A 23115-nucleotide genomic window follows, 5' to 3' on the forward strand; every position below is an offset into this window, starting at 1 on the left:
TGATTTTTCAATTTTTCACCTGCACCCACAAAATAAACTTCTCTATCATACCTTAAAATTTCATAGTTGATATTTATATTCTATTTTTGTCTTTATATAAGCTTGAATTTTGGGAATATATAACTGAATTGATTAAAAAATAATATATGGAGTTGAAATATAGAAATGGGAGTTACTAGAAAAGGAAAGGCTAAGAAGCGCCGAAATTATAGGAGGCGTATTTTAGCAGGAAGGAGGAGAAATGGAGAAAGGGCCACGTCTTGGAGAGAGAATGAGCGTTTCACCCATTGGGAGACTGGACCCCACCCTGTCCTAGTAAAAATGTTTCTTCCACTCGCTCCTATAGGGCGTGATCAACACTCTCCACCTCTAAATGAAATGTGACGACACAATTTTAAAATACCATCCCAACAAGAAATAATTCAATTCAATTAACTTAAAAAAATTAATACCAAGTTGATAATTTTTGGAAAACAAAAAATATGTATTAGCTTACATAATGCGGTTCCTTTTATCATTTGCTTCAAAATAGGATTACAAGAATTGATTTTCATAATTGATTACTATCGAATTCTAAAAGCCCGAATTGTCCGCATTACTTCATTCTCATTTCATTGTTTTATGCATAAGAATATGTTGTTGGAAACAATGAGTTTAGTCTCATAATTAAAGGGTGGATGAGTTCATTATGTTCACAGAGGATGAATTAGAAAATCTACTTTTCAATTTTGAAACAAGTTTTACAAATTAATGTATTTATAAGAGGTTATGGTGGCTAACAAGATAATAGGAATTATATGGTTGTGGTCGAGATAGAAGGAGGCATTACAACTCTACTAATATATACGGAAATGGTGACAAAAATTCTTCTAAAGGAAGAGACAATACTTTAAGATCTGAAGATAAGTTTTTTATACAATGTTTTAAATATAAGAGGTATAGATATTACTGAGTCTTAATATTGAATAAAATTGTAAAGTGAACAAGTAAAACAAATAAACAATGTTAAGACAAATCAGAATTTGATATGACTTGGAATGCATGTACACTGAGCACAAATCATAAGGATGTTTGGTACCATGGTACAAGGTGCAATAATCATGTGTAGGTAAGAAAGAATTATTTTTCGAACTAAATGAATCAATCAAAAGAAAAGGTAATTTTGGAAATAAATCTAAAATTTCAATCATAGATATAATATTCGTTTTAAAGATGATATTGATAATATTATAGTAGATGTATTTTTGTCCAAGATCTTTTTTGAAATTTATTAATCATGAAACAATTAACAAAGAAGGTATATTATTAGTTGTTGTAATGGAGTTTGCATGCTCAATGACGAAAATAAAAAGATAATTGTAAAGGTATGGATGAAAGAATATAATGTTTCCTGTATTTCTCTAAATAGAAACTTTGTTGAGTTTAAAGACAATAGTATGATAGCAACTAGTTTTGGTCATATTAATTTTCATGGCTTAAAGTTATTGATGTAGAGAATATGATAATCGAATTACAAATGTTTGAAAGATGTCTTTTTAGAAAGCAATATAGAAATTCTTTTTCAACGAGAAAATCCAGAAGAGTGAGACAACCTTTGAAGTTGGTCATACAAGTATTACGGTCCTAATAAGGTAAAAACCTCTTAATCACGACAAATATATTTTAATATTTGTAGATGATTTGACAGGAAAAACTTAAAATTAATAATTACAAGAAAAATAGAAGGGTTTTGGCAAGTTTAAAGAATTCAAAGCTACTTGTGCAATGTTCTTGTCGAGCATGTTCTACCAAAGTCGTTCTTGGAAGAGCACCAAAGAAAGCATGGACCTAACATAGTCAAATGTTTCTTTCCTATGAGGTTTTAGGTATATTGTATTGTCCTAAATGCCAAAACAATGTAGAAAAAAGTTTGATAATAAAAACTAAAAGTGTATTTTTATTGACTATAATGATGTAACTAAATGTTACAAATTATATAATTTATAAACGAGGAAGTTGATTGTGAGTAAGAATGTTCGATTCTTAGAAAATGAAAATTGGGCATGGACTTAAAGAGAAGGTAAGGAAAAAACCAAGTGTGGAAGACAGTAGTAAGTATTAGAAATATGTCATAGTAAATATATTCATATATAATACACATTCTCCTAATAGAAGTTCTCCTTTACAAATAGAGATAGGATAAGAGTCTAAGAGTGCGTTTAGTGGTGTTTTCACTCGAAACATTTTTAATGGAAGTGTTTTCTTAAGAAGTATTTGTAAGAGAATCACATATCAAATGTTTCTCCAAAAAACACTATAAGTAATTTTTCAACATTAAAAGTGATTCTTCAAAATTTTATCAAATGTCTGATTTTTCTTCTAAAACACTTTTTAAATTAAAAATGTTTTTTAAAAATATTATCAAATGAACTCTAAATCATAAGGACACTCGAAGCGTTCTCATATTATGCTTATACATAAAAAAGATTACAAGGTAATAAAGGATAGTAAAATTATTTATGAGCGTGAAGTTAACTTTTCGTTTATTTGTTGATTTTAACCTAATTTCATATGAATGAGTAGCAAGTAATGAAAGGTGGATTCAATTAGAAGCCAAGTATGGATTGTTTTTAAGTTTTCACACCTATTGCCAGAGATTAGAAACTATATGCGTAATAGTTGTATTAGACCAAACATTATTTATGAAGTGAAAAATTATTAGTAGATTATGAAAAATTTATGTCAATTTCACTTGTAAGTAGCAAAGTGAATTTGAGATATATCATTATTGGTACTTGTGAGTTGTGATCAAGGATTAAAATATTAGAAATTGTAAAAATATTTATGGTTGAATTTTATGTAAATATCAAATAAAAATTTTAGACAAAAAATATATTAATTTGATAAAAATTGATCAAAACTCATAGAAATATAAAGAAAAATTCAATAAAAAAATGATAAAATAAGTAATAAAGCACCTATTAAAATAATTTTGTTGAAGAAAATATTATATAAATTACATTGATAAGAAATATATATTATCAAAGTATGACTCAATATTAATCTAGAGTAAATATTTGATTTTATTAAATGTTGATAGTTTTTACAATTATATTGTAATGGTTTCCATTGATACCAAAATAAAGACCGATATGATTTCATAACATTGGATGACAAAGGATTCATAAAATTGTAGAAGTGAATAATCAAAATCCTAGTAAAAGACTAAGGTGGTGTTTGTTTTTTTGGCTTTTTGCTGAAAGCAATTTAGTTTTAGAATTTAGGTTGTTTGTTTTTCTACTTTTTCATGACTTATTATAAACTTTTTACTAAATAGAAAAAGTCAAAATATGTGACTTTTTCTAAATAGAAAAAATAACATATTGGTTTTTTTTACTTTTTAATACTTAATAGAAATAAAATACTACAAAAACAAACAACTTAATATTTAACACTATTAATCATTAAGGTTCTATTTAGAATTAAATAAAAAAACAAACACCACCTAAGACTTTGATTTTCATAACAATGATTTTTTATTCCTATTTTGATTCTAAAAAACAATCCAAATACATGAATGAATAAGACATGGAATTGGTTTACCATTTTCATTCACTATTCCAACATTACTTAAGACAAGACACTAGGAGAGACAAGTAGCCATACAAATCAATAATGATCAACCAATCCAAGACCAAGACATTAGGAGTAACAAACAAGCAAACAAACTAAATTGTGATAATCACATTGATCCAAGATGACACTGAGAGCTACATGAAACCTAAAACCAATCATGATGATCACCTTGATCCAAGATGACACTAAGACTTACATGAAACCTAAAATCAATACACTTGGAGAGATAGGCATGGGAGAGGCAAAAGACATTGTAAAACTAAGATACTAGGAGAGATTGAAGACCTTATAAGACCATGACACTAAGAGAAATGGGTATAGAAAAATCAAACAATCGGAAAACCAAGACTATGGGAGCTACAAGACACCCAAAACCAAGATACTGAGAGATAAAGTTGCAAGATATTGGAAGAGACGGGCAGACAAGTAAACGGATTTGTAATATAGATGGAGGAGGGTTTGAACTTCAAATGTTTGGTTAATCAAAGCTTTGATGTTGAGTTATCAATTTTCTTTGAAAGTTTAAATTATTCAAATTTAGATGCTCTATTACAAAGAAATTATAAAACATCTACAATAACCTCCTTGTGATATCCTTCATTTGTGGCATAATGACATCCTCTGCTACAATCAAGCAACTATAGTCCCTCAAACTTATACGTGCCCTTGAATTAGGGCTTATCACGAACCAAAGTTGAATGAAAAAACTACCCGAAAGCTTTATCCTTTGTGAAGACATGATATTCATTGTCCTTGAAGTAGCTTCGTAAAAGTAAGAACACAATTTCAACTATATTTACTACACGAAAAGAATAATCCAAAGATCCATCTTGGACCCACTAAATTGAAACTCTTGCGGTTATCTAACAGCACTTGGATGGCGCGTGAGGCCGAATACAAAATTTTGAGAAAGGGGAATAAGAAAGCAAGGGATGAATGGTAGTTTAGAAAGATTCTCAGGGGCCACCTTGTCTTTTTGACCTTATTTCCACACTCTATGATTGCAGAGGGTGTCTCTCCGTTCAAACCAAATACCACAAAAAAAAAAAAAAAAAAAACCTCACTCCTCCATTTTCACAGCCAATATTTTTGTTGAACATGACAAATCACCCATCCCTTACGACACCGAGTGGTCCTATACGAAATTGATAGCTCTAATGCACCCTATCCTACACCCCACCCACATCTCTTATCCTACGCACACCCCCTCCCTCCCCCTTCCCTCTCCACACCCCACCATCCACAATTGTAAACCCATTTCAAAATCTGTTATTTTTTCCCTTTCAAGGCCAATTATATTCATCGGCTCTACTGCACACCATGTCAAGTGCAGTTCCAGTATGGAGCAGAGAGGAAGAGAAGGCTTTCGAGAATGCTATTGCCATGCACTGGACCGAAGACTGCAAGGAGGTGTGGGACAAGATTGCTTCCATGGTTCCTGGCAAGAGCGTTGATGAGCTGAAGCAACACTACCAATTTCTCGTTGAGGATGTGAATGCAATTGAGGCTGGTCACATCCCACTTCCCAACTATGCTGCCGATGAAGCCTCGTCTTCTTCTGTCAAGGACCATCATGCTCTTCCCTCTGCCACTTCTGATAAGCGATCCAATTGCGGTTTCGGAGGTGGGTTTTCAGGATTGGGTCATGACTCAGCTGTACAAGGAGGGAAAGGAGGATCTAGGTCGGAGCAGGAGCGGCGGAAAGGCATTCCATGGACAGAAGAGGAGCATAGGTATATCTGAAAAAGAAAAAATCTTGTGTTTGGCCCATCCCTTTTTACCTGAAAAATATAGATTCAAGTACACTGACTTTGAAATTAACTGTAAATTGGAATCGAAGCTTACTTTTTTGTTGGCTTTTCAGGCTGTTTCTACTGGGTCTGGACAAGTTTGGAAAAGGGGATTGGAGAAGCATTTCCAGGAACTTTGTAATCTCCAGGACTCCCACTCAAGTGGCGAGCCACGCACAGAAGTACTTTATTCGCCTGAATTCCATGAACAGAGATAGGAGGAGATCCAGCATCCATGACATTACAAGTGTGAACAATGGCGATGTCTCAACCCCTCAAGCTCCAATTACTGGCCAGCAGGGCAACGGCAACCCAGCAAGCTCAGCTGCAGCTGGTGTGGGACCACCCCTGAAGCACCATAGGGCTCAGCCAAGCATGCCAGCAGGTGCTCTGGGAATGTATGGAACACCTATGGGACATCCAGTGGCCGCTCCTCCAGGGCATATGGCATCAGCAGTTGGGACTCCTGTTATGCTTCCTCCTGGACCCCATGCACCTCCCTATGTTGTCCCAGTTGCCTACCCCATGGCACCGCCTCCAATGCACCAATAGGAGATGCCATTAATTCCCTGAAATTTCGGCCAATGGTTGCCAAAGGGAAAGCCTATATCCCTCAGGACAGCAACACAGGCTTCCTCCCTCTTGTACCAACTTTCATTCAAATCAACATCCATGTATATATATAAGAGTAGGGGTAAGGGTAGAGTTCTTTCTTGAACGCACCCTCCAATTCTTTGGCTACATGTTCACTACCAGAGGGTGTTGTATTTTTGATTTATAAGGTGAACTGGGCAATCCTTCTACAGTCTCCATGGGGAAAATAACATTAAAGGTGTAAGCACTTAGATTCTTCTGTTTGTTGTGAGAAACTTAACATTTGATTTTGCTTCCCTAGAATGGCAAAAGTACGCAACAAATTGCATAATATTTTCAGAGGCTTCTCCTACTATGTTTCTGTTGTTTATGGTGAAGGTCTGTCCATAGTCTGTAATCATTTCCAGAGATCTCACACAAACTACTAATTCAGTGACAGTAAGGATCTGCAGATATCGATCAATGACCATCTTAATGATAAAATGAGAATGCAACAATATCTCAACCAAAGAAATAAAAAGTTCTAAGAAAGTATGAACGATTTTTCTTCTTTTTATACATCTGGAGAATTTTTTTAAGCATAAAGTTTTTATTGAAGTAAATATTAAACTAAATATACTTAAAACTCCCAAGCCTCAACCTTCCAACACCCTTTTTTCCCTTTGTTATTGGTGGATTCAGCCAAGCCCAACCAAATTCAAGATGTTTTTTGGGTAAGCTACCTATGAGTGGGGACCGGATACCAACAAACCATCAACATGTATTAGAAATTCAGCCTTCCCTTTTTCTTCCCCCCTTCTGGTAGAAGGAAAAGGGGAGGGAATGTAAAACCATGATTACAATTAGACTTCATGAGAAAAAAGAAGTTATCCTGAAGCACTTGAATATAATTAAGCCATCATTTCATACAAAAAGGATATTACCCTGAAACTAGCTGGTATAAAAGGGTGCATAAAGGGAAAATTACAAGTAAAAGAAGCATATGCGTAAAAATCAGATCTATGAAGTCACCTAAATCCGCTTTGATTTGTAACGAAGATGGCCAGACAGAAGATGATATAACAAAGTTTTTCGCCCCCATTTCCATGGTTTTGGTGCCACAGCCCGCCGTCTCTTTTTAGTATGCTTTTCTGCAGTTACAGGTTAAAAAATAAAAATAAAAAAGATTTAATGAGAGGTCTGGATTATATTCATTCCCCAAGAATCATATGACAACATTGTAATTCTATGGAGTGTGATGTCTCCCAAATTCCAACAAGGATAATTTCTGCTTACAACAGTAAAATTTGTCTCATTTTAACATTCATTCACATAGCATAGCATAGATCGTCTAAAAATGGAAGATTGAGTTTCCGTGGTATAACCATGAGCTCAACAGGCTAAATTGAGCAAAACAATGTTCTAAGAGCATGTTTATTTCATTCCCTGGGAATGAAATCAACTCATTACACTTTTGGCATGTTTACTAAATTACAAGGAAATGGAATCGAAAAGAAATGGAATCAAAATGAGAAAGAAACGGAATCGGAATCAGGAATTCTATTAAAACATTTACATAACTATTTGGAAACGGAATGAGAATGAAAATGATTGATTTTGAGTTGTTTACCAACAATAAGGAATCAAAATGAAATGTACTTATAATGACTTTACACAAAAAAAAGATCTATTTTAATTATTATCTTAAATAATTCCTATTTTAATATTATATTAAGACTTTGTTTTTATTTTTTAAAATAACAATTCAAGGTTATTTTTCTAATAATTCATCTATCTTTATTAAATAATTTTAGTGACTTTAAAAATATTTAAATTTAACTTTAAATAATTAAATGTGCAAATATTTATGTTTTAAATCTAATTATAATTATTCTTTTTTAAATATTTTAATATATAAAAATGTGGCCCCATATGATACTTTTAGGAATCAAAATGACATTCCTCACAGTAAGCTAAGAAAACCTATTCCTAAAAAAAATGGAATGAGATTCTTAGTATTTTGTGGGCCCACTTCATATTTTGATTTTTGGAAGCAAGTAAATAAATGAAATGAAAGGAATGGTTATCACTCCCATTGAGATTCCATTCCCTTGGAATGAAATTAACATTCCCTTATTTACTTGGCTTCAAGAATAAAAAAAGAGTGCATCCCACACAAAGCAAACAAACCCATTCCCCGAAAAAGGAAGAATGGGATTCCTCAAGTAAAACTTAAGGAATGTCATTGTAATTCCTCAAAATATAGTGGGATTATACATTTAAATATCTAAAAATAAATAATTATCATTAGATTTAAACATAAATGTTTGAACATTTAGATATTTAAAGTCATCAAGTCATTTAATAATTAATATATTTAGATATTTTAAAGATCATTAAAGTTATCTAATAATTTAATATATTTAAATATTTTAACATCATTAAAATTATCTAATAAAGAGAAACGATTTATTAAAAAATAACCCTGATATGTTATATATATATATAAACAAAAAAAACAAAGTCATATTAACATAGCATCAAAATAAGAGTTATTTGAAAATAAATAAATATAGACCCTTTTTTTTTTGTTGTGTGTACAAGGTCATTATCCATACATTTTATTTTAATTCCATATTATTAGAAAATAGCTCAAAATCAATCATTTTCATTCTCATTTTGTTTCCCGACAATTACATAAAGACTCAATCAGATTCTTAATTCTGATTTAGTTTCCATATAACTTAATAAACAACCATAAATCCAAACCCTTCCTGGAAAACCCTAATCCAGATCATCTAGTTCTACAACATAAAATAAATTGAAAATTTTAAGAACTAACCAAAAAAAAAAAATCAACTAAAATGGTTATAGAAGAAGATACTACTTTATCGCAAAATTTGACTAATCTACTATAATTAGTACAACAAAAACTTATAAATTGTTTACAGTTGACACATGCCACCAGACTACTTCCATAAATATGGATCTCAAGACCCAAAGCCCTGACAGGTTGATGGTTTTTTCATTTTTTTTTTATCATCAGAATAATACACCGTATATTATGCACCACCACCCCCCCCCCCCCCCCCCCCCCCACATTAAAAAATAAACCCCCTTTGTTTCTTCTCATCATTTTCTTAGGTAAAATACATTCCCTATCGATCAAGGTTCAAGCACAACATAAAATGACTTATGATGCCAAACCATTGAGCCATATAATAACAAAATGAAATCTTGAACAATCATCCAACCTCCTTTATAAAGATGAGTTCTGACAGCTTTCTTCTCAAGATTGTAAACAATAACCCAGTGCTAATACTGTCTAAAAGATCTAAGTTGAATGGTAGAAAATCAAGTTTTTGCATAGAATTAAATGAACAAATTAGAGTTAATGAAACTTAGCCCATGTTACTAAGTAGGCTGGGAATCTTAACACTGATCCTTGGTAGTATAATCACCTTTCAAGAGATATTTCAGAACTCAGTCCTAGGGATTCTTCCATTGCACCAGCATCATCTACCTAGGTTCAAATATATGTTTTGGGCTCTAGCCAAGCCAGTCCTACCACATAAATTTTTTAGATGCTTAAATAATTATTTTGATGTTTCTTTTCCTTTTTCCTTCATCCTTGTAGGAAACACTCCATCCTCGTACGATTTTTGTCTAATAAATATTTTCTTTTTTACTATACTAACTGATAACAAGAGTAAAAGACAAACGCATGAGGGGAAAAAAATAGTAGAAACAAACGGACGCTCACTTCGGTTTTCAACTAAACATGATCCCCATTCTGACTCCAATTTTGTAAGGGTCGATGCCAGAGTAGGCCAGAAGTTCATCTGAATTTTCAGGACTTCCACAACAGTTCGCAAGCCAGACTTGGAAGGCAAGCAGTTATCCAATTCGCATTCAGGAGTTTCACCAAGCAGTACCTTTATGGAAAAGCCAAGTAACAAAAACAGCATATCAAATATAGGAAAACTTGCATAATTACGTAAAAGCGACACAAAAATGGTATATTATAATGGGACATTGGATGAACTCAATTTCCTTGAATGCATGTTGCAAGTTTATAGCAACATGCCAAACAACCAGCTGAGGTAATTAATTGATCAGAGTAAAACCAAAACACCAGTTTCCAGTTAACATGGACAAAGTTGCATCCCTCCAAAAACTTTTATCGAGTTGTAAACAATTAAGACTATAAACTTGAACCTAGCACTTATATGACACCCTCTATTCTTTCTTTTAGGAACACAGACAGGCAGATACTCACCAGCCCCACTTGTTAGAATTGGTAATAAAATAGTGATAAGAAATAAAATCGAAAATTTCCAAAAATTAAACTTAAGTGTGTGTAAACATATTATTATTATATATATATATATATATAAGTAAAATATCAATTGTTTTAATGGTGCCAAAAAAAGGTGCACAAAAATATACATTATGTGTACAAGGATGCCAAAAAGTCAAAATACAAGATGAGTACACAAAAAACAAACCACACCTCACTTAGAGCCTAACCACTTCACAAAATCCATCATGGACAAGGAACAATAACCTAAAGACAACAAAATATACATAAAGGATTGTTTAATTGTTTGGTCAACTTTTTCAATATTATCAAAAGTTTTCCTATTTCTCCCTCCAAATGGCCTAGAATAAGCACAAAGGGAACAGCTTTTCAAACTTTCTTTCTCTGTTTTCTAATGGACTGATGCTAGCTCAAAAAAGGCAAGTCTCACTAAAGAATGCATAGCTAACAAAACTTCAAAAAGGGCATAAATCAGCAACCACAAAATGACTGCTTTCGAACAATAAAGGATGATGCGGTCAACCATTTCTTCTTCTTCGCACATGCAACATTTGTTTAGGATTCTCCAACCCTTCCTTCTGAGTTGATCCAAAGTTGTATCTTACCACATATAGCTTCTCATGCAAAGAAACTAACCCTCGGTGGTACCCAAGAATTCCAAACTATACCAAAGAAAAACACCTCCACCCTCTCATATGATAGAGGGGAATAGAAAGACTTAATTGAGAAATTGTCACTCTTCATGTTTGACCAAATCAAATTATCTTCAATGTTCCTACTAATAGTCTACTCTTGCAAAAATCCCATTCCACCTCCTCTAATTCTGAATCATGAATCTGCCTTATAAACCTAGGGTTCCAACTATCCCTGCCCACACTTTAGGTACCCATTTGTCTTTTGCAAAGGCTATGAAGAGCTCCAGGGAGTGTCCCACAAGACCTATCCTTCCAAAATTTCAACCTACTCCCACTTCCCACCCTGAAGCCAGTTCTATCCTTGAAAGCCTCCCACTCATCCTTGATTGCCTTCCACACTACACTTCATACCCTTCCCTCACTCCTCTAGAGCAGCAACTTCCCTCTTCCTCCTCCTACTTCCTTAAAATCACAAGTTTTTAAGGAGGATCCCTTTCAATCAAGAATCTCCAACACCATTTTTTAATACAAGCCTTGTTAATAGTGGACAAGTGTCTAATACCCAAACCCTTACTCCTCTTATCCGTACAAACCATAGATCAATTCACTAGATGTGGCTTTGTCTCCAAGCACCCCCACCCCCACCCCCAGCCTAAAAAATAAAAAATAAATCCCTTTCACCTTTTTCAAAATGACAAAAGAGATATGAAGAAAATTGACAAGTTGGACAAAGCACTTTTTATGAGGGTTAACCTTCTTCCTTTTGATGGGTACTATCTTTTCCATGTAGTAAGCCTTTTCTGAAATCTTTCCTCCACCCCATCCCAAACCCAAGAAGACTTGAAGGGGCTCCTAACAGAAGGTCCAAATAATAAGTGGTGGACTCCGTGGGGAGATGAACATGTTAACCATTTGACAACTTGGCAATTCAATTGGTGATCCAGAGATCTGGCCCCTTGAGAATGTTGGTGTCCTGAATGTCATAACTATACTTAATTATTTTTTAATATTAATTTTTGCATGATTAGTTTAAACAACCAACTGCATTAGAACCACAACTCAAAATCTTGAGGCATGATTTGATCCATCACGCATATTCAAAAAATTCATGTCCTAATCATGCATAAAAAACAGATATTATGGTCTTCATCGCAACATTGCGTTAGTTCAATATGTGTAATCTATCATGCATCTAATCCTTAAGGCAATGAAGAAATCCAATATCTCTCCCAACCATACAACAAATTTAGTTTAATGGTACGATCCTTCATACTTGATTCACGTGAAAAAGATGAAATGTAGAGCTACTGCTTGCCATCTATGTTGAAAAAAAAAAATCATGCTTTTTAATTGGAAACAAACAATAAATACAAGGATAAGCAATTGAACAAGCCAGAAAAGAGAAAAGTTAAAGCAATGTATTTTCCAGGTAAAATTTCCCTACTGACAATAAGTTTCATGTTTGATGTATTCTGGACAAATACAAACCTTGATCACTGCAGTGGCAGATGATGATATTGAACGAAGATTATAGCTGCACTCAAGATACATTTTTGTCAAAAGCAAAGATTAAAATTAGTTGTGAAACCAATGGCCAAAATGTAAACTACGAACCCGCCCTCAAGAATAACAAGCAACTTTCCACCAGAGAGAACATTCAACATATCTGTCATCTTTGCAAAGCCAGCAGGTGTTACCTACAACAATTAGGTTCCTACATGTAAGCAACAATTTCACGTGGAACAAAACTCATAAAACTTGGAAGACCGACATCCAAAGGACAAGAATTCCATTGTTCAGTTGATTCAAGGTTAGTCAAGTCTACTTTTCCATGATAAATAAGGAGGTTGGTTCATTATTGGCTTGATATGTATTGTTTGTGGTTAAAGTTGTCCTATTTTGGTTAAGAGTTTAGGCGAGGGCATTGTCAAACCATGTTGGTAGTTGACAAGCAGTGGAATGATCAGGATTAGCATTGTGGAGGTCTTCTCACCCATTGCCAATTTTCAATGCCTAGGACCATGGTTACCCAAGAAAGCTGTAGCCTGAGGGATTTCATTTGAAGGAGAGTTGAAGCAGGGGATCAACTATCATATGATTAGGAAAAAAGGGCAGAGCTTAAGCCTTTTGTTCAAAGATGTAATAAAAAAAAAAGCTGAATACTATCGCCAACCATTTTAGATGCTTCACACCCATTTAACAAAATTCATTTGGCAGTTTAATTAGAAATACCAAGGAACCAAATGGTTTTCACAAAATTGCTTCCCTTGTTTCAATTGAAAAGATGATGAAGATAAAGATTTGTATAGCTAAGAAAGGATATCCTTACATCACAGCAACCAAGGGGATCACCCCTTGCAGCATCAAATCCTGCTGATATTATGGTGAAATCAGGAGCAAACTCAGAAGCTGCAACCAGATGTGATTTAAACACCATTAAAAGGAATTAAGACAACAATAAAAAGCAAACAACCATACCCACTATGAAATACATGATGTTAAATGAGATGAGAGTACGATAATTTCTGGTCCAAAATAAAAGCTTAGAAGTTCTGGGAAACAAAAGATTTAATGTGCATAACTTGCAAGAAATACAAGAAAGCCCAAATTATTAGTTCTTAAAAAGATAAGGAAAAGAACAAACAACAATTTGTTCATAACTTCAAGCATGAAGGAGTTCCTCAATAATTGACCAGTCTGCATCTTATCTCAGGCACAGGAAACCAATACATGGAACACAAATGCTTTGATGACAAACATCATTGACACAACCAATTTAAAAAACATATAAATAAATAATTAGATAAGAACAAGAAAAACAACAATTCAACACCAAGATAGCCTATTGCACATCTGAATTTGCAAAATCATTGACCTGTCAAGAGAAATAAAGTGTCACCTGTTTATAAAAGGGTTTCCTTGTTTGAGGAGCTCATTAGGGAACTTGCTTCCCCCTTGAGTTATTGATACTCTTTTCCATTTTCTTCTGTTTTAGATTGAAAAACAGTTCCGCCTTCAAGATATTTTCTTCTTTTCCCCTTTCTTTTTTTTCCTTGAATAACACTTATATTTTCCCTCCAAAAGGTATTGAAAAAAACATATCCAAAAAGTAATTTAAACCTCTGGCATATTTTTTTCACTTAAAAGAGTGTCATTTTCAACACAGAGGAACAGATTTCTACACCATGATCATGATATTAGCACTAACACTTATATGTTGAGTGAACAAAGGCCTAAGCAAAAAATAAAACTAAAAGATCCCTTCATGTAAAGGCAGCAAGAAAGTGATGTCAATTAAAATTCTAGCCTGTAAATCTCAAAGACAGATATATATATATATATATATATCAACAAAGGCACATCCTCAAGAAACTATTTAAAATAAAAACATCAATGATTACAGCAGCAATCATCATGCTTGCCTACCACAACTCACTCACCCACTATTTATATTAGTATTTTGTTACTTTATAAGACAAAAATAAGACCATAACAATATTCATTTTCTCTTGCCTATCACAACTCACCCACCCACCATTTATATCAGTATTTTGTTAATTTATAAGACAAAAATAAGACCATGATAATATTCATTTTCTCAATAAGATCATCTCCCTATCAAAGTGATAACTTCAATAACACTAAAATAAGTGAAAATTTGAAAATATAAAAATAAGAGATAGTAACCTATAGGAAGCACAACATGCTGGAATGCAAAAATATAATCATTGTCCCCAACTCCTCCACGACTCCATGGAATATTCACACAGTATCCTTCTGCACCCATACTGCCCACCTACAGAAATGAAATTATCAGTTGTTACCATCAGCAAAGCCTTCCTTTCAAACTGCTTGAAATTGGCACAAGAGGCCCAACTACAAATTTAAAAATAGTAAGGGAAACTGTGTAACTGCACCATAACATATATTTGGAATTGGTATTATATGCCCAAAATTATCTTAAAATAGTATAAACAAACCTGTTATTGCATATAGGACCATAGGCACTCAGCTAAAAGGGATATATATTTTTTTTATCACAAACAAAACATGGAACAAAATATGCATGAAGTATAGTGAAAGAGGAATATGAGAAGGCAGAGAAATAATCCCTACATACAAAAAACTGTTTAAAAAAAAAACGTATAATTGAACTCCTCCAGTATACTAAGGTGACCTATGCATTAGTATAGTACCACATAAGGATATACAATATAGAGCATCTCATCTCTCTAAGGGTTAACACATTTCCTTCTAATAGAAACCTAAACAATGCTCCTCTCCTTGCCATCCAAGCCTTCTTTATCTACACACCGACCACCAATCGAGCTGAACAACATTGAGAGGAGTGCCCTTAAAAGCTATGGTTCAAGAGGCTCATAAAGAGGAATAGAAATGAATTAGATGTTCTCAAAAATCCTAATGTTTCTTTTTCGCCACACAACCCAAATCAATGTGAGACAAGTGGTTTTTCAAAGAACCTTACCCTTACTGGTGCTCCTCAAACCTCTATATGAGATGGTTATCATGTCATGTATATTCTTAGAAGGAACCCAATCCAAGCTGACTAGTTTGTATAGTCCATGTTTAAAAGCAAAGCCCAAAAGTTAAAAGGACAATGTAAAAAAAGATGATCATCCGTTTCTCTACTCTCCATGCATGGATACATGAAAGCATAAATAGGAGCATAAATAAAGATTAGTGTGTGTGTGTGTGTTGAATTTTATTTTGATATGCAAATTATAAACAATCATAAAATATATATTGACCTCGTTATTCTAAAATTGGAAAAATTATGTTGATCTACATTTCAAATTGACCTGAATTTCAAGATGACCATCTAATCTACTGATTTTTCTTTTTTAGGTACATAGATAAGTTTAACCTCCCATATATTAATTAAAATTTTAAAATCCTTAGATCAAGCTCATATTAACCAAAAAAACATAACTACAATTACATATATCATAGCTGGTGCTGTAAGAAGAGGTCCCTCCCCTTTCAGATTCGAAAACATGTGGCTTAAAGTTGAAGGGTTTCAAGAGCTAATCCATAGCTGGTGGCAGGGAATAGAGGTGAGAGGCAGTGCTAGCTATAGGTTGGCTACAAAAATGAAAGAAGTCAAACAAAAGCTTAAAGTGTGGAATAGGGAAGTGTTTGGGAGATTGGAAGACAATAAAGCCGCTGCCCTTCAACTAGTGGACCACTGGACTTGGTGGAAAGTGAGAGAAGATTATCAAAGGAGGAAACAATTTCAAAAAAGGAAGCTAAGGAAAGTTATGCTAAGTGGGCTTCTTTGGAGGAAACTCACTGGAGGCAGCATTCAAGGGAATTATGGTTAAGGGAAGGGGACAGAAATACAGGCTATTTCCATCGCATGGCGGCTGCCCATCGTAGAATCAATCATATGGACAGAATTAAGATAAACGGGGTGTGGCTGACTGAGGAAAAGGATGTGAGAGAAGGGGTAGTTAATGCTTTTCAACACTTACTCACAGAAAATTCAGATTGGAAGGTGGATATAGAAATGTTGCAGTTAGAGCAAATTAGTCAGCAAGAGGCAGAGAATTTGGAGCACCCTTTCTCTGAGGATGAAATCCATAGTGCCCTGATGGAGATGAATGGGGACAAAGCCCCAGGACCGGACGGTTTTACTATGGCATTTTGGCAAAGTTGTTGGGCTCTAGTTAAAGAGGAGGTCTTGGATTTGTTTAAAGAGTTCTATGAGCAAAGTGCCTTCATCAAGAGCATCAACAATACATTTCTGGTATTGTTACCCAAGAAGGGGGGGGGCAGAGGATCTTGGGGATTTTAGGTCAATCAGTCTTTTGGGGGGGTTGTACAAATTATTGGCCAAGGTGTTGGCTAATAGACTCAAGAAAGTGATAGGGAAAGTGGTCTCCATTGAGCAGAATGCATTTGTAATGGGCAGGCAGATCCTTGATGCCTCTTTAATTGCAAATGAGGTAATTGATGCATGGCAAAAAAGGGAATAGAAAGGTCTCATCTGTAAGCTGGATATAGAGAAAGCCTACGACAGTTTAAATTGGCAGTTTTTTATGAAAGTCATGAGAAAAATGGGGTTCGGATCAAAGTGGTTGGGTTAGATGTGGAGTTGCATATCCACAACCAAATTTTCGGTGTTGGTGAAGGGAGTGTCAGCCGGTTTCTTCCCAAGTTCTAAGGGGTTGAGGCAAGGAGATCCCCTTCCTCCTTACCTCTTTGTAATGGGAATGGAAGTGTTGAGCAATCTCATTAGGAGGGCTATTGAAGGGGGATTTTTGTCAGGGTGTAGGATCCGAGGAGGAGGAAGACAGCCGGTGCATATATCCCATCTGTTATTTGCTGATGATACACTAGTTTTTTGTGAGGCTAGGGAAGAGCATCTAACTCATCTGAGTTGGATTTTGTTTTGGTTTGAAGCTGCTTCAGGGTTAAGGATCAATTTGGATAAAAGTGAAATAATCTCAGTTGGCGAGGTGGAAGAGATGGCAGCAGAATTGGGCTGCAAGGTGGGTTCTATGCCTTCTGTGTATTTGGGGCTGCCCTTGGGGGCTCCTAATAAGAATACCTCCATGTGGGATGGGGTGGAAGAGAAGATGAGGAGAAGACTTGCGCGTTGGAAACGCCAATATATTTCCAAAGGCGGGAGACTCATTCTCATAAAGAGCACGATGGCTAGTATGCCATTGTATCAAATGTCTCTTTTCCGTATGCCCAAGTCTGTTGCGCGGAGGTTAGAAAAATTGCAAAGGGATTTTCTTTGGGGAGGAGGAAATTTGGAAAGGAAAGTGTACCTAGTTAATTGGGAGGTTGTTTGTACTGAGAAGGAAAATGGGGAGCTTGGCTTAAGGAACCTAGTTCCGTTGAACAAAGCCTTGTTGGGTAAATGGATATGGAGGTTTGCTTGTGAAAAGGAAAATCTGTGGAAGCAAGTGCTTTTGGCGAAATATGGGCAAGAGGGTTTTGGTTGGATGACCAAAAAGGCTAATGGGACGTTTGGAGTAGGGGTTTGGAAGAAGATTTTAAAGGAAAAAGATTGGTGTTGGGAAAATATGGCTTTTACTATGGGGAATGGTACCAAAATCAGATTTTGGACTGATCTTTGGTGCGGTTGTACAGTGCTGTCTCAAAGGTTTCCTCACCTTTATGGATGGCTGCTCATAGAAATGGCACAATAGAAGAAATGTGGGATCAGAATGTCGGCCAAGGAGGTTGGGATTTAAGGTTTGTGAAGGGTTTCAATGATTGGGAGTTGGATATGGTAGGTAATTTGCTTCATATTTTGAGGGGCTACAAACCTACCTTAGAAGAAGATGCAGTTTTTTGGAAAGGGGGAAGAAACGGGCAGTTTAAAGTTAACATTTGGGTGGATAAAGTTCCAACAAAAATTTTGTTTTTTGCTTGGGAGACTACTTGGGGTAAGGTGCTTACGCTAGATGGGCTTCAGAAAAGAGGGTGGCAACTCCCTAACCGTTGCTTCTTGTGTGGCTGCGACAAGGAAACTGTAAATCACATCCTCATACACTGTATAGTGGCAAAAGTCCTGTGGGATATGATTTGTGCTTTGTTTGGTGTTCAGTGGGTCTTTCCAGAAACTGTAAAAGAGGTCTTATTGAGCTGGAGGGGCCCTTTTGTAGGGGAAAAAAGGAAAAAGATAAGGAAGTCTATACCGTTGTACATCTTTTGGACTCTTTGGAAGGAAAGAAATAGGCTAACTTTTAAGGAGGGCCGGGGGGGGGGGGGGGTGGGGGGGGGGGGGATAGCTATTCAGGAATTAAAAAATTCTTTTGTCTGTAATTTATGGTGTTGGGCGAGACTGTATAATGGAGAGAGTTCGCTGTCTCTTATAGGCTTCTTGGAATGGATAGCCTCCAGATAAGGGCTGGTGGGGTTTTTTTGCTTTCCTTTTGGTTTTGAGGCTTAGCTAGTTTGTATACTCCCTGTATACGTTGTGGCTTTCTGGCCTCTTTTCAATATATTCAGTGCTTATCTAAAAAAATATATCATTTATTAGAATTTATTCTATTTTTTTCATTTATTTATTTAGCTAAAAAATTCACACAAAACAAAGAAGAAAAGTACTCAACTAAACTATAATTTTTTTCCATAACAATTCCCTACTCTCAAATCCCAAATCCCAATGCCTTGTCTAAAGCAAGAGATTCATATCCAATACAGATCCCATATTTAGTGGCAAAGCTTGGAATTTACTTCATGTGGGGGACAATGTTTGACTATAGTAGAAAAGAAGAAATTGTTTGAATTAGGATTAAATTTAATTAATAATACTTCTATTTCATTGATACCTAGGCTCCAAAAAAATTGAACCATTATCAATACTAGCACTTCTAAATAGTCAGGAAAAGTAACAAGATATTTCAAAATACAAGCACTTATATGGTATTAAACAATTTCTTCAAAATATTGTTAAATTTTAAAAAAAAAAAAAAAAAATCAAATTGCCAAAATATACACAGCCACATGCCAAGGGAAAACAGCCATATACTAAAAAAATTAAGTTAAAAATTGATTAAAAAAAAGTTTTAAAAATTAGTAAGAAATTTTTGTAAAAATATTTCAATAAGCAATTATTTTTTGTAACTAAAAGGCCCTATTTAAGTATCATAATCTCATTCATTTGTAAATGCAAATTCCAAGCAAATCATTAAATTATAAGAATTATCAGATGATCAATATTAATACTGCAAATATCCTAAAACATTGTAAGGATTTTAGTCCAATAAGCTTGATAATCATCATTAGTCCACCATTATCTTAACATGGTACCAGGGTTTGGGTTTGTGGGAGGTCATGAGTTCAAGCTTCACCAAAGTTTATTTACCTATTTGTGAGCCAACATGCAAGCTTGTGAAATAAGATCCTAAGGCTTTATTCCAATTGACTTCATATACATTGGTGCCCAGCATTACCTCATACTTAAGGTTTTAGGTCAAATTAGTATAGGTAAACAAACATTAAGAATATAAACCCTTGAAGCCACCCATCCAAAAACCTACAGGCACCCTTGCAGTCAATAATACAAAGGTTGTTTGATTTTAAATATTCTTTCTTGTGCACATTGCGGCATCCTTATCATATAGACAATCATACAAAAACCATCTGGCTGGCTTGAGCCACAAGCAGTTGCTTTAATTATTAAAAAGGTGGTAAAGGAATCAAGTACCTCGTGTGATGCCCCAGTACCAGGATAGAAGTTTCCCCCTTCATGTCTATGCAAGGATATATACAAAACCTAAAAAATAGATCCAACCCATCAACACCTGAAAAATCTTTTGATAGGGAATAAACAATTCATTTGATAGAGAATCAATAAAAAACAAGGATGAGTTATCAGAGTGGAGAACAATATATATGTAGATATATAAAGAGTAGAATAAAACAAAGAGACAATGAGGGGAAAAAATCCAATAAGCAGACAGGTCAGATATTACATTACAAAAAACCACACCAGAAGTATCATAGAGAAATACAAAAAAAGAGTTACGCCAGGAGAATCAGAAAGAATGCAACAAAAGAGGTCAGTATTGTCTAATACAACAAATGCTTATATTATTTTTATCATATCACCCCACAACCAGAATTTTGAAAGAAATTTGATTAAAGAAACAGAAATTTATCATATCACAGCCCAACTACTTAACTGGCACCATCCCTACCTTCAGCAAATCATTTCACCAGAACAAGTAGCGCTTAGAAAAGGGTTTGCATGGGAGATTTAGACTTTTATCATTAAGAGACTCACCGATTTGTTCTGCTCAAATATCTCTTGTGTGCCATTTCCGTGATGTACATCCTGCAATCATTAAAAAATGAAACTAAAAAAAGAACTTCTATAATTCAAAAGCATTGTAAACATCCACTACTAACTCAATCAACATCAATCAAAGCAATCAGTGCACCGTCATGATGAAAATAACATATGTAGCATGTGTGGTGTGTATTTAAGTTAAAGGAGTCATTGACATTACCCAATCAACAATTAGCACCCTCTTAGCCCCTGAAACCTGTGAAGCTAGTGCAGCAACCGCCGCATTATTGTGGAGGCAGAACCCCATGGCCTGACTAACACCAGCATGATGACCAGGAGGGCGAACCTGAGTCAATTAGGAAAGAAAAATTCGAAAAACTATATATCACTAAATTTCCCCATGTACTATTGACAACATCTGGGAATGACTTAAAAGAAAGTGCAAAATTTCTCATACCAAAGCAAAACCATTTTTGGCACGTCCAGAAAAAATTGCAGAAGCAAGATCAGCACATAAACCAGCTGCAAGCCGAGCAGCAAGTGCTGAATGCTCATTAGCATACGTATCAGGAGTGAAATAACTGCCAGTCAATGGAATTAACCATTTAGAAAACCTAGCTCATCTCAGAAACAACACTAATGCAACAGCTGATATAACAAATCTCATGGTACCGCATAATTTGTTCAAAGGAAAAAGGAAAGATTAGAAGTGTAATCCAACTAGTTTGTTTTGAACAGCTGAAAATAATCCCAACTATATAGCATGGTAGAAGAAAACTCAAGAATGGAGATAGGAATAAGATAGTAAAAAACAAGACCATTCTGGAAGGAGAAAAAAACATATATAGACAAAAATTACTGAGACAAATAAGAAAAACAGTAAAGAAATCTTGGCACAATTAGTAAAAAAAATCATTATTTAGAAAGGAAAATTTTGACATAAAGAGTTCTATCCCCAACCATTTTCCCATAAAATCATATTTTTCATTTGAAGTTCAAATGCAGAAGAAGAAAAATAAATAAACCTGTTACGAATGTGTGTGTGTGTGTGTGAGAGAGAGAGAGAGAGAGATCAACTTAAGAGAGGCAATGGAAAACAAATAATGAGAAAAGGCCAACTTAACACACCTCGAAAGAATACGGCTTGTAAGTTCTACAGTTTCAACATGCTCCAAAGAATGGACCTAAAGACTCCAAAATGAAAATGGCAACAATTATGGAAAGAAAACCAAAGGAAAAAAATATATTTAATAGGTAAAACAAAGAGTAAATAAAAAGAAACACCAAAAAAGCGATCCCAAGTATATAGGAAGTATACAAAAGCCGCCAATAGGCTCAACCAAGAGGAGGGAGAGAACAAAAAACATCATTGTGCCCTCACTTGGAACCTAGCCAATCAATAAAGCTAAAAAGAGACATAGAGCTCACATCTATAATCACCCTAGACCAAGACCACAAATAACAACCAAAAGAGTTTCTCATCCTTCGGACCAAAGGCTCCGCATTATCAAAAGCTAGCAAGTTTCTTTCCTTCCAAATAATCCAAAAGATATATAAGGGGACAGCTTTCCAAGACTTTTTGTGGTCTTCACCCAAGAAGGATTCATGTCACCCAAGAATTGTCTTTTTAACCAAAGAGGGAAGAACCCATAACACTCCAAAGAGTAAAAAGTAACTGCCATAGAATCCTTGTCTTGTACAGTGAACAAGAATGTGATCAATAGTTACTTCTTCAGAACGGCAAAGAAAACATTTGTTTGCTATATAAACCTCATTTGTTTGCATATGTTGCTTACCATCTGCAGTTCTTCTCGAGTAATCTCTCTTGCCAAAATTGGGTAGCATTTTCCAGGAAATATACCTGCAAAGGTTGAAATTTTCCAAACCAGTCAAACATGTCTTGGGAGGGATTGGCAGCAAATGCCAAAAAGGTACTTCACCACTAGTTCATTGTGCGGTAAAAGTTGATTGCCATATAACAATTACTGGAAAGAGATCATAATACAAGACAAGACCCAAGCATTTATGAAAAGAGATAGCAACAAAGGTTAAACAGCACCTGCAGTAGCAAGGCTAGCAGCAATAGCTCGAAGACGGTCTGGCCTTTCTGGGTGTGGGTGTGACTTCATTTCAACCTACGCTAACATTGGAACCACCAAAAATATGGATGTTAAGTTTTCTATGGCAGAAAAGGTAGCAGCAAAAAGCAACCTCCTGCACTAGCATCACAAGACAGTATGCAAGATGCAGCCAGAGTAAAAAATTTACAAGAGGATCTAAACAAATATTCAGCTCCTAATAATGATAAATTGAGCCATTTTTCAAAACTTGTAATAGTTTCACCATTTAAAGTTTATGCACTATAACAAGACATGGCAACAGAACCAAACTCATAATGCCCCCAGTAAT

The 23115-nt window shown here is 34.9% G+C and overlaps 2 protein-coding genes across 2 annotated transcripts; one reads left to right on the forward strand and one right to left on the reverse strand.

Moving 5' to 3' along the window:
- The first annotated feature begins 4736 nt into the window (after positions 1–4736).
- LOC117904446 (transcription factor MYBS1) lies at positions 4737–6332 on the forward strand. The gene is made up of 2 exons (XM_034817044.1): positions 4737–5348; positions 5480–6332. Exons 1-2 carry the CDS (start codon positions 4936–4938, stop codon positions 5955–5957), a joined length of 891 nt encoding a protein of 296 aa, XP_034672935.1. The 5' UTR covers positions 4737–4935; the 3' UTR covers positions 5958–6332.
- Positions 6333–6739: 407 nt separating this feature from the next.
- On the reverse strand, positions 6740–22898 carry LOC117904445 (histone deacetylase 15). Its single transcript, XM_034817043.1, has 13 exons — positions 22766–22898; positions 22503–22567; positions 21835–21890; positions 21164–21287; positions 20927–21052; positions 20701–20751; positions 20122–20190; positions 14622–14730; positions 13264–13343; positions 12549–12631; positions 12423–12468; positions 9742–9913; positions 6740–7129 (listed from the first exon to the last, which is right to left on the reverse strand). Exons 1-13 carry the CDS (start codon positions 22833–22835, stop codon positions 7011–7013), a joined length of 1170 nt encoding a protein of 389 aa, XP_034672934.1. The 5' UTR covers positions 22836–22898; the 3' UTR covers positions 6740–7010.
- Positions 22899–23115: the final 217 nt, after the last annotated feature.

The sequence above is a fragment of the Vitis riparia genome, chromosome 17 (genome assembly GCF_004353265.1).
Source record: "Vitis riparia cultivar Riparia Gloire de Montpellier isolate 1030 chromosome 17, EGFV_Vit.rip_1.0, whole genome shotgun sequence".
NCBI classification, from domain to species: domain Eukaryota; kingdom Viridiplantae; phylum Streptophyta; class Magnoliopsida; order Vitales; family Vitaceae; genus Vitis; species Vitis riparia.